Consider the following 13,080-nt stretch of genomic DNA (forward strand, 5'->3'; position numbering starts at 1 on the left):
CCTGCTTTCAGTTAACTTTTACTTTTGTGGTACCTTGGTGCAGTCCTTCTTCTCCCTGCCCTCTTCTTCATTGGAAAATAATGTTACCACTTGATAATTCCAGTTGTCTAGACACTTGTCCTTCTGCAAGATTGGTTGTAAGATCTGGTAATCTCAGCTGGTTCCGATGTTTAAAGTTTATATGGTAACAAAAGGTAGACTGTATATGAACACTTTAAAGAAGTTACAAAGAGATGAGCGAAGAAACTGGTTCATGATCTTCATTTGTTTTTATGTTTTGCTTTGTTGAAGTGACCACCATCATGATAGCCCTATATAATATTTCTCTCAAGTACATTAAATTTAATTTTTTTTTGAGATAAAACAGGATGCATTGTCTTAATAAATATGTAGTCTTTTTTTTTAATGTTTATTTTTTTGAGAGACAGAGAGAGAGAGGAGAGAATGAGTGGGGGAGGGGCAGAGAGAAAGAGGGAAACACAGAATGTGAAGCAAGCCCCAGGCTCTGAGCTGGCAGCACAGAGCCTGACATGGAGCTGGAACTCAGGAACTGTGAGATCATGACATGAGCCAAAGTTGGAAGCTTAAATGACTGAGCCACCCAGGCGCCCCTATCCAGTCTTAATATTAATATTGGTCTTTACCCGGAAAGCAAGAAAATCTTTAAAATCCTATTCACAGTTGAAAATATAAATTAAATGGAAATGTTTCCATTGTTAATCATGCTTAAAGGGGAATACTTACATATTTAAATTACTGTGCCCCCTTCATAGTATAGGCTCTATTTTAACATTTTAAAATCAAATGTACCATATTATAGTATGCACTTGAAAATTCTGACCAGCCTTTAGAAATTGTAGCCAAGTCTTTTGTGTGCTTATGGTAATTTGGATCAAATCCTTACTGGCTTATTTACTGGTCTGTTTGCCACCAAATAACTTTAGAAATGCATCTCTACATCTGAGAAGGACTGGTAAACTCTACTTTCTCTGTTTAGGCACTTTGGTTTAAAACAGAATTCCCAGTGATCTCATCTGTGGCAAAGTGGTTAAAAAAGAGGCAGTGAATCTATGAATAGCTAGATGTGGCCACAGCTAAGTCTGGGCCACTCTAGGAATTCCAGGTGCTCCATGGATATCACCACATGGTTTATGGGACAGATGGGAATTTAGATAAAGGATGCATAGCTGCTTATACATCAAACTCCTTCAGAAAAAACAATCAGAAGTACATCAGGGTCTAAGATCTGTTCTTTTATGTTAGAGATTACCTGCAATTGCCTGAATAGAGTCAAAGAATTATAGAAATGGAAGAAACGAGAAATCATATAAACCCTAACATTGTTTTTAACTTGAGAGATTTATATCCAGAAAATATAACTTACTCTACCCAAGTCTCCCAACTCTTGGTTTGGTGACTAGCACCTAATATGGTGAGCCAAGTGGTATGGGTTTTTGATGATTCTGGGTGTAAATCCAAAATACCACTTTTTAGCTATTTGAGTCACTTAACCTTTGTGAACCTCAGTTACCTCTTAGTGTAAAAGCAATAATCGTATTTACTTCATCAGTTTTTGGAAGGTTAAATAAGATAGTGTATGGAGAAAAAAAAATCTTCCATCTTGATGAGGACCCACTAGGCCTTCAGGAAAGAGTACCTTCCTGTTCTCTTTCACTCGAGCATCTTGGACCAGGCTCCTTCATCATGGGAGACTATAAGTTTATTCTTCTGAGAGTTGAACCTTGGCCAATAATCATGACCTAAGTAGTACACTGATATGAGGCCTCAAATCTTCAGCAAAAATCAAACTCAACCTCATTCCGAGGTTGCCTGCCATAGTAACCAACTGAAACAAATGTCCCCCAGGCCCCCTTTACTTCATTTCTGCTTAGACAGCCTGTCCAGGATGCTGAATAGTGCCAATAACATAGACAGGAGTCTGACTGTTATGGAATACAAAGACATAGCCCCCACCTTTTCTTCACTCTTCCTTACCTTCACCCCCTCTCCATTTCCTCCATCTCTCCTTTCCCTACTTTCTACCCTTCCCTCCCTCCCCCTGCCTCTTCTTTCTGCTCCCTTGTAGATGAAATCTTGGACATGGCCATCAGTTCTTAGAATACTATTTACATCTTTATGCCTCATTTGCATCTCATTGTAATTAGTTGAGTTATCCGGTGCTTCACCTCCTGGCTGTCCTCCTGGAATTTTTAGTGAATCTGTTATTTTATAACACAACTTTGGATCCTCTTTCCATCTGGTTACTGTGTGTAACCACAGATGCCATTAGGTCCTTGCTAGCCTCCTTACAGTCCCAATTTTTTTTCTGGAACTATCTGGTTTACTCACAGTTTCCTGTATCTATCTTTCCCTATTCACATGGCCAAAGAGAAATATGTACCTGTACTTTATGAGTAGATGGAAGCTGGATAGGAAAAAAAAAAAAAGAACAACTCTGATATACATCTTTCTAGGAATACAGAGCTATACTTTACAGGCAGAAATATAGTTAACAGAGGAAACATAACACACATATATGTCAGTGCTCCATTTGAGTTAAAAAAAAAAGATGGTCATGGGTATTTGGAGAAAGGTGTTTCTGGTGAGAGGTGCTATAGGAGAGACATGAGAAACTGCCTGCTCTTGTGGGAAGTAAGAGAAAAATTGTTGGTTACATGTGAGGAGAGATTAGAGCAGTGAACTTGAACTTTGAGTATTTGCATCAAAATGAAAAAGGATTGGACATTATTTTAAAAATAGCTTTTATTAGGGGCACCTGGGTGGCTCAGTTGGTTAACTGTCTGACTTTGGCTCAGGTCATGATCTGGCAGTTTGTGAGTTCGAGCCCTGCATCGGGCTCTGTGCTGACAGCTCAGAACCTGGAGCCTGCTTAGGATTCTGTGTCTCCTCCTCTTTCTGCCCCTTCCATGCTCATGCTCTGTCTCTCTCTCTGTCTCTCAATAATGAATAAACGTTAAAAAAATTTTTTTTAAAATAGCTTTTATCATATATTTTATTACAAAATAAGCATATTTTGATGATAGAAACATTAGAAAATGCCACTAATCAGAAAGGATAAAGAAACCATCCATTACCCACAAAATACTGATAATGCCTTGTAAATATTTTCTGATGTTTTCCAGTATTATCACAAACACCTATACATGTGATGAAATGCTTTCCTATAGTATCATGTTTATGGCTTAGTAGTCTTTTACCATGTGCAAATTTCATAATACAAGTTGCTAAACATCTCTGCCATACACATTCCCCTCTCTCTGTATGTATCTTTGCAGACATGCCCTCCTTCTACACGGTGCAACAGGGCATGTCAGACTGGGCATGTCTTTACTCCTTTTTTTTTACAGATTGTTTGCTGATTGCCCACCTCTGTTGTATTTCTTTGTGAATGTCATTCTTACTTATGTGTGTATTCTTTATTACTTAAGTACTAATTTTGATAGCAAATTCAGGGCAGAAATAGGGGGACATTATATGCAGGAGTCATGGCAGTGGCTTCAGTATCCTGTATTATCTAACCTGTGATATCTAGTAAAACCTAAGTTAAGAAACTATATTGAGCCTGATAAGACCTGCATTGGCTAATTTAATTAGCCATGGCAATATTGTTAATAAAGACTCAACTGCATCTTTTGCAGGGAGAGTAAGCTATACTTAGAGAATACTCTGTGTCAGCTATTGAACATGCGTTGATTCACTTCTCACAATAACACTTTGAATAGTTACATCATCATCCTATTTTGCAGAAGAATTAAACTCTAGCACAAAGAGGGTAGTAATTAGCCTGTGGCTAAACAGCAAAAAGGGTAAGGCTGGGATAGGAACTCAGTTTGGCTGCTTGTAACCTGCACCCCCTCTTAAACACTACTGTTGGAATGCCTACATACAAGTACCTTTCCAGCTAATTTCGATTCGGGTGGCTCCAATACCATAAGAGTATTTGGACTCCAAGATATTGTGAGGATCTTCACAAGGCAATTCGCATGTAAAATAAAATCGATCCACAGCGTGGAACCGCAAACTACCCTTCCAGAGGTATGCTTGTTCCTATTTCAAGCAGCAAAATGACTTGTAACTTATGGAAGTTAATTTGGAGTTTTGGCTTTGAGAAGAAATATTTTGAACTGTATTATAAAATTTAATCCAGAAATGCAGTTAAGTGGTATTTTAATTATGAAAAACTAAATGGAATATACAAATGCCTCTATAATAATTGAATTTGAAATTTGTAACAGACACATCCTTTCTCAAGATACCTGAATTCTTCCTGGGAATGAAACAGATGCTGTCTGTTGAAAAAGTAGTGCAGGAAAGTGGTTGAGAATATGGGCTCTGGAATCAGACTGCCTGGATAGATTACCCCACTAAATATGCAATCATGGGCAAGATTCTTTTTTCAGAAAAGTTTATTTATTTATTTTGAGAGAGAGAGAGAGAGAGAGAGAGCACAAGCAGGGGAGGAACAGAGAAGGAGGGAGAGAGAGAATCCCAAGCAGGCCACGCATGGTTAGTGCACAGTCCATTGTGGGGCTTAAACTCACAAACCATGAGATCATGACCTGAGCTGAGGTCAAGAGTGGGACACTTAACCGACTGAGCCACCCAGGCACCCCCATGGGCAAAATTCTTAACCTCACTTTCTCTTCTGTTAAGTGGTATCATAACAATCCCTATTTCACAGGAGTGTTTTGAAGATTAAATGAGAAATTCATACAAAGCACATAGTACATTACCTTGCATAAGTAATGTTAAATAAAGGTTAGCTAATACCATTGCTATTAGTAATTACTACTGGGTTTTCACACCATTTCTAAACATGTGCACGCCAAAATACATCCCTCCAGCAGATGTTCATCCAAAATCATTGCTGAATCTGAGGTCCAAATTGGGAGAGCTCCTTTCCCAGCTTACCTCCTCTTCATCCTTAGAAATTCGTAACTGTATTCCATGGTTTCTACTTCCCTTTCATTGTAACACATAAGATATATACAAAATTTTTGAAAATATGTTCTGGCCTGTGGTTTGTATTTATGAATGGCTTTTATTCTTCAGGTCAGCTTCTGGAAGCTGCTGAGCATTATGAAGCATTCCATCAATTGACGCAAGGGCGGATATGGAAGGATGAGACAGGCCGCTTTCTCAACTTGTTGGCCTGTGAGAGTCTCCTGAGGACTTACAGATTACTCTCAGACAAAATGCTAGAAAATAAAGAATACAAACAGGCCATCAGAATTCTAATAAAAGCTTCTGAAATAGCCAAAGAAGGTGGGTGGAAAAGAACACTCTCACATTGCTTCCTTTAATGGGCAGGCGCTGCTTCTCCCAAGAGTGAAGTAAAAATCGTCAAGTGTTTGGGTGATTATTTCCTATGAAATGCAAAGACAAATGCCATCAATATACTTTCAAATTTCACTGTAAAACAGAGGAGCCTTAGTGCTGACAACAAGAAACCCATTAATTTCTTGAAAGCTTTGTCTCCAAAATTACAACCCTCTGGGAATAGTGTTATAAAACAATGAACCTATAAATGAGAAGGTAAGGTCATTTGCAAAAGTTAAGGGTGTGGGTGTGTGTGTGTGTATGTGTGTGTGTGTGTGTGTGTGTGTGTGTGGCCATATATTTCTTTCAATCTGAGAGAACTTTCATTGTTTGTAAATTCCCTATTGTCAGGTAATAGGGAAGATAATGATAAATATGTAGTTAAGAGTAATAGGAAAATAGAATGCTAATATATTTTGGACCTCTGCCTGTCAAAGTTTGGCCTCTGCACTGGCATCATCAGCATCACCAGAAGCTTCTGAAAAAAAAAGCAGCATCTCAGGCTCCACCCCAGACCTATTGCTTCAGCATCTGCAGGCTAGCAAGTTCCCCTGGTGATGCATACACACACTTACAGCAGTAAAAAATGCTTTCATGAGAGTTGATCATATCCTTAATATTCTATATCATTTGTATATGTATAAGATATAAAGAAAAAATTTGGAACACATACTCATAAGCTTTTACTTTGTGAAATGCGAAGGTATTTTATTACCATAGTTTATCAATGGAGTAGACTTCATGATGGAGAAAAAGATGCTGTGCTCTTTAAAGTGTATTAGCTTGAGGATCTATTTAATTGATTAGTTTATCAAGTACCATATGGTTTATTTGGAATAAGCAGGACCGAATTTCTGGTTGTGATTTTAATTTTCTAAAGAGTAAAAGTTAACATCTTATTCTGTTACTTCTTTTTAATGCTATTAGAATACTTATAAGAAATAACCCTCATTGAAAGACGTATCCCATTGAATGAACAGCTTTTGAGTGACTGGTGATCTAGTACTTTCCCCAAAGGGGTAAAAACTGACATAAACAGCTCTTAGATGAATTTCAGCAGCTAACCTTAGTCACATAGAAAGTTATGTGGAATTTCAATGTAAAGTAATTTACCAATTAGGAAAAGGTATTTTGCTTTAGGTTCACATTTGCTAAATGATTGTAAGGCAGTTTACGAAGAAAGGAAGTCTCCGAGGGTCTCTTCCCAAAGTCAGTGTCTCCCTGGCAGTCTCCTCCTTTTCAAAAGAATCTTTTGCTTTCCCAAGGACAGATAAAGAAGAGGGGAAATCTTCTTATGCTTATGTAATAATTTTTTAACATCTTTTAACACTCATAAATATTTGCCCCTATACTTTCCATGTAACAAAGTAGATAGGTTAAGGGTTGGCACAGTGTCTTACAGAGCTCTGACAACAGCTGAACGCCCTGGGACAAAGCCTTTCTTCTTACCGTTACCTCCTACTTTGGTTAGGGAGCCTGAAGCAGCAAACTGACAATTGCCTGCATAAGGCATGCCTCCCACACTAGTTTATGTAATATTTAAGGAGCAGTGACATCCACTGTGGGCCAACTCTTTTACTAGGGCACCTTGGTATAATGCACAAGTATAACACTGACTATACTCTTAATTGTATATTCTATTATTTTCCTATTTCAGTCATTCAGTGGTCTTTATTACATTCACAGAGTTGTACAACCAGAAACACTAACTTGGTACTTGCTAGAAGTCACTCTCCATACTTTCCTTTCCCTCTCTGCTAGCAACCATTAATCTACTTTCTGCCTCTATGGATTTACCTGTTCCAGAAAGTTCATATAAATGGAATCATACAATGTGTGCCCTTTGTGTCCAGCTGCTTTCACTTAGTGTAATGTTTTCAACATTCATCCATCTTGCAGCATATATTACTACTTTGTTCCTTTTTATGGCCAAATAATATTACATTGTATGCTTTTATCATATTTTCTTTATCCATTCATCAGTTTCTGAACATTTGTGTTATTCCCACCTTTTGTCAATTATGAATAATGCTGCTATGAGCACTTGTGTACAAGTTTTCAATTCTTTTGTCTCTAGACCTAGAAGTGGAATTGCTGGGTCACATGGTAACTCTATGTTTAACTTACGGAGGAGATGGCATGGAGTTTTCTAAAGTAGCTGCCCGATTTCACATTCCTACCGGCAATGTGTAAGGGTTTCAGTTTACCTACTTTCTCACCATCACTTCTTGCTGTCCTTCTTGTTTATAGTCATCTTAGCAGGTATAAAATGGTATGTCATGGTGGATTTAATTTGCATTTCCTTGTGAGCTAATGATGTTGAGCATCTTTTCGTGTGCTGATAGGTCATTTGTATATCTTCTGTGCGGAAATGTCTATTCAGATTCTTTGTCCATTTTCAGTTGGATTGCCTTTTTATTATTGAGTTGTTTTAAATATTCTCTATATATTCCAAGTGCAAGTCCTTCATCACTTATATGACTTGAAAATGGTGGGTTTTCTGGGGCACCTGGGTGGCTCAGTTGGTTAAGCGTCTGACTTCAGCTCAGGTCACGATCTCACGGTCCGCGAGTTCGAGCCCCACGTCGGGCTCTGGGCTGATGGCTCAGAGCCTGGATCCTGCTTCTGATTCTGTGTCTCCCTCTCTCTCTGCCCCTCCCCCATCCATGCTCTGTCTCTCTCTGTCCCAAAAATAAATAAACGTTAAAAAAAATTAAAAAAAAAAAAAAGAAAATGGTGGGTTTTCTTTTCACTTTCTGATGGTATCTATTTGAAGTACAAGTTTTTAATTTTGGTGAAGTCAAAAATAATCCATTTTTTGTTTTGTGGATTCACTTTGTTAATATTTTGTTGAGGCTTTTCATGTCTATATTCATAAGAGATCTTGGTTTGTAGTTTTCTTATGATGTCTTTATCTGGTTTAATGTCAAAATAATACTGGCTTCATAGAATGATTTGGGAAGTGTTTTCTCCTAACTTTTGGAAGAGTCTGTGAAAACTCGGTATTGATTATTCTTTAAATATTTGGTAGAATTCACCAATGAGGCCCTCTGAGCCTAGAATTTTCTATGTGGATAATAGTTTGATTACTAATTCAATTTCTTTATATATGGATTTATTCTGATTTACTGTTTCTCCTTGAGTCAATTTCAGTAGTTTATGCCTTTGTAGCAGTTTGTCTATTTCATCTAGTTTGTCTAATTTATTGGTATGCAATTTCCATAATATTCCCTTTTTTATTTCTGTAAAGTGTGTACTGATCTTCCCTCTTTCATTCCCTATTTTAGTAACTTGAGTCTTCTTTCTTTTTTTTCTTTGTTTAGTCTAACTTTAAGGGTTAGTCGATTTTATTGACCTTTTCAATGAAACAATTTTTGGTGTTGTTGATTTTCTCTGTTGTTTTTCTAGTCTTTATTATTTCCTTCCTATATATATTATGAAGACTCTAGTCTTTGTTTTTCCTTCCTCCTGTTTGCTTTGGGTTTAGTTAGCTCTTCTTTTTCTAGTTTTATAAGATGGAAAGATGTTCCTTATTTTTTAAAATAGGCACTTGTAACTATACATGTCCCTTTATGCAATGCCTTAGCTGGATCCCCTAAGTTTTGGGTTGTTGTTTTTTCATTTTCATTCACTTCAAAGTATTATCCAGTTTACCTTCTGATTTCTTCTTTGATCCACTGGTTATTTAAGAGTGTGTGTAGGGGGTACCTGGGTGGCTCAGTCGGTTAAGCATCCGACTGTCGATTTCAGCTCAGGTTATGATCTCGTGGTTTGTGAGTTCTAACCCCACATCAGGCTCTGTGCTGACAACTCTCAAGTAAATAAATAAATAAACATGAAAAAAAATAAAAAAAAAAAAGAGTGTGTTTAATTTCCACATCCTTGTGAGTCTCCCAAATGTTTTGTTATCTATTCTCAATTTCATTCTCTTGTGAATACCATCTTCTCAGTTGGATCTCCCACCCTGATAACTGCATTTAATACTGAAACCTGCCTTTTTCTCTTTACCCCCACTTAGCACTCTCAATTCCTCTTATCCTGCTGTAATTTTTTTCTCCTGGAGCACCTATCACCATACAATTTACCACATAATTTTACTGTGTTAATTTATTTTGTATCTCTTTCTGTCCCTTCCCTCTAAAATGTAAGCTCTCCAAGGACAGAGAATATTTCTGGTTAATTTACTGGTGTATTCCAAATTCTTATAGCTGTGCCTGACACAGAATAGGTCCTCAAAAAATATTCAGTGAATAAATGAATCAGTGAATATGTTAGCCAAATAATAAATGGAAGTTTTAAGACACATTTTAATGGAACATTTGAGTTATTCCCAAACACAATGTCTCTATCCATTAGACCCCTCTCTTTAGATTTGCTATAAGCATACCAGTATAAGAATGGACAATGTAGGTCTTGAAAATAAAACATAGTATTTCCTTTAACATGAATGATTATTGATTTGGATAGCAAGGCCAATACTAATGTAACTCATTCAAATAAACTACATAATATAAATAGTATTTTGCCCTTTTTTCCTTTGGTATATGTGTCATTCAACTTTAATAATGCTAACATTTTCCTCCATTATTTTATGCTTTCACTTTATCTTGATTGTGTTTTAATTAGTAAGCACGAAAGGTTCTCATGCTTAAATCCTATTTTAAAACTAATATTTAGTGTGACTTGACTGTTCCAATTAGCTACCTCAAAATCTTTTTATCAACAAGGGTCAACTTTTCTTTTCTTTTCTTTTCTTTTCTTTTCTTTTCTTTTCTTTTCTTTCTTTTCTAGGCTGCCCTTTACATATAATTGGGTCCAAATGGTGATACTATATCAGCACATGCCACTGTTGGTACTTTAACACAGTGACAACATTTAATAGATCAAGTGCAAATTATAAATAATCAACTTTTAATTATCCAAAAGTCAACTTCCCCTGATAGCCTCTCCCTCCTACCCCATCTTTCCCTTCCTTAGTCCCATCCCTAACCTCAGCAGCCATAAACTTATAGCAGAGAAAGAGCACCCAGCTAAACTATTAAGAGTTAAAATTCCCAAGACTGGATCACTGGCATCATCAACTCTGCTGAGGTGAGATCTTGAGGGTATTATTCTCTGCAATCAGTGAAATTGCTTGAGAATAATAATAATAATAATACTGTCATTGGCATTTGCCATCCTGTTTTCTTATAGTCTTTCAGTTGAGCCACTGCTTCACAAGTGGTAATTCAAATATTCTTTTAATGTTTATTTATCTTTGAGAGATAGAGAGAGAGACAGACAGACAGAGCATGAGCAGGGGAGGGGCGGAGAGGGAGGGAGACACAGAATCTGAAGCAGACTCCAGGCCCCGAGCTGTCAGCACAGAGCCCGATGTGGGGCTTGAACCCACAGACCGTGAGATCATGACCTGAGCTGAAGTCGGATGGACGCTTAACCCACTGAGCCACCCAAGTGCCCCCACAAGTGGTGATTCAGTGAGTGGTAAGAGTGAATGCAGTATGGAGAGCTGTGAGCTCCTGCTGAAGTCCATCATGGGTTGGAGTGCAGAGTTCGGGGGTAGATCTACCAGCATTTGTATTACCCAGGAGTTAGATAACACTAAAAGCCAAAAAGTAGAAAAAGGACAGTATTCTTTTTAAAAGTAAGAGCCTTTAATGGTTCTTGTAAGCCCATTAGATTTATATGTTACATTTAGCATATAAATGTAAATAAATTATGTATTTATTAGGTGGTATGATGTATGTCTCATTGAAGCACATTACACGTCTACACATAATTGCTTTGGAAAGAAGATGTTTATAATTCCTGGAATAAAACACATTCACAGAAATTAGAAAGACTAGATTCCTTTGAAAAGATGATGAAAAGCATTACCAGTCATTAGCAAAGAAAAAATGTGTTTGGATTTCAAAATATCTATGGAATGGTGTACCAAGATGTCAGTCATTTTCACTCAAGTTTTAACCAATAGGTTTTAAATTGAACCTAATCAAAACAATAATTCCTTAATTTGCTAATTATCTGCCCTGTAGAAACGTCACTGAATGTCCGTCTCTCTGTGTATATGTGTTTGTGCACTATGGAAAGCAATACCCTTTACCAATTATTTCCTGTATGTATAGTAGCTATGCAGGATGGCTTTAAGTCTTTATGGGTGGAACAGTATGGAAATTACATAGGGATGCCTAACTAATATTACTAAGCTGTATGTGTATGTAGAGGAAAATGCCTCTTAAATACATTGCTAATGCACCTTTCTCTAACATTTGTGACTCAGGTAAATTATATTAACATCAGCCTTTTAAAACTGGCACATAGTTAGGCTTCAGGGATTGTTCACAAATCTGTACACTTTGTTACAACTTTCTACTGTCTTAAAAAATGAAGATTCTGTTTATTGTAATGGGCTTCTTTCATTCCATGGCAATGTTTCTACATTTTCAACTTTAGGAAGTGACAAAAAGATGGAAGGGGAAGCTTCCTATTACTTGGGCTTAGCACACCTAGCTGCTGAAGAGTATGAAACAGCACTAACAGTAAGTTGAAGTAAACTTGTAATCATTGCCACTTTTAGTTTTTATTTTATTGTGTTTATTTTATTTTATTATATGTTGTTACAAACCCAGCAGAAATGGGTGGACCTGTATGTATTTAGAGAGACTAAAGCAGAATAGCAATTCTAGAAGCAGAAAAAAAATGGTTTTATTTTTTATAGTTAAGTAATGTATAATCAATTAGCATGAAGTGCCTTAGGATATATAAAAGTTAAATATGTGGAGTAAAGTGACCCTCTGCGCTCACTCCCCATATCATTGAGGACAACAGGATATGGGTTTAAATGGTAGCAAAAAGTAAATAGAAAGAAAGAAAGAAAGAAAGAAAGAAAGAAAGAAAGAAAAGAGAAGAAAAGAAAAGAAAAGAAAAGAAAAGAAAAGAAAAGAAAAGAAAAAAGAAAAGAAAGCCAAATTACAGTAAACTTATAATATGATTTGGGAAATTTTGCTTTAAAAAAGACCATGGTTGTTAAACAATTGAGCGAATTGCATTGCTGTGGACCTTTAGTTGGAGGTTGGGGAGGCAGCACAGGTGTAGATCACTGTTAGTTCCAATCTGAGAAGTAGCCTGCTTCATGATAAAAATAAGTGCTTGCATATTTTATGATGAGACTTCTTGTGTTTCGCTAAAATAAACAAAAAGTGTCAAGAAATATCTTTTCTGTATTATAACAAATCTTTTCCTTCATTTTTGTCTTACCTCTAATGTATTTCAAGCCTCCTATTTCATTTCACATATCACTCTTGTAATAATTTTATCTGATACATGATATTGGCTTTATATTCAGCTTTGAGAATTTCTCATTTGCTGATTTAGATAATCATGCTAAGTAGAATTCTTACATTTGGGCTAGATATGTTTCTCTGTCACCCTTAAAATTGGGACATCATGGGGAACTTGGGTTTTTCTAGATAACTCTTCTGCTTAATAATTTTTGGTTAAAATTACATACATTCAGCAATGCTGTGTTCCAGGTACTTTGGGGAGCACAGAGGCCAACACTTCCCTTTAGGAGCTAATTTAATAAAGGTGGCCAACTTGTAAACATGACTATAGTTCAAAGCAGGATGAACAGGGGCTTTCTTTTTTATTTTATTTTATTTTATTTTATTAATTAATTGATTAATTTATTTATTTTTATTAAATATATGAAATTTATTGTCAAATTGGTTTCCATACAAC

At 36.5% G+C, this 13,080-nt stretch overlaps 1 protein-coding gene across 3 annotated transcripts in view; it reads left to right on the forward strand.

Moving 5' to 3' along the window:
* Window positions 1-13,080, forward strand: part of TTC29 (tetratricopeptide repeat domain 29) — a 241,490-nt gene that overhangs the window by 86,361 nt on the left and 142,049 nt on the right. For all 3 annotated transcript variants that reach the window (XM_047856371.1, XM_047856370.1, XM_047856372.1), the window contains 2 exons: window positions 5,074-5,286; window positions 11,794-11,879. In XM_047856371.1, the coding sequence (XP_047712327.1) occupies window positions 5,074-5,286; window positions 11,794-11,879 (299 nt within the window). The remainder of the gene's footprint in view (window positions 1-5,073; window positions 5,287-11,793; window positions 11,880-13,080) is intronic.

Source organism: Prionailurus viverrinus, chromosome B1, assembly GCF_022837055.1.
Source record: "Prionailurus viverrinus isolate Anna chromosome B1, UM_Priviv_1.0, whole genome shotgun sequence".
NCBI classification, from domain to species: Eukaryota; Metazoa; Chordata; class Mammalia; order Carnivora; family Felidae; genus Prionailurus; species Prionailurus viverrinus.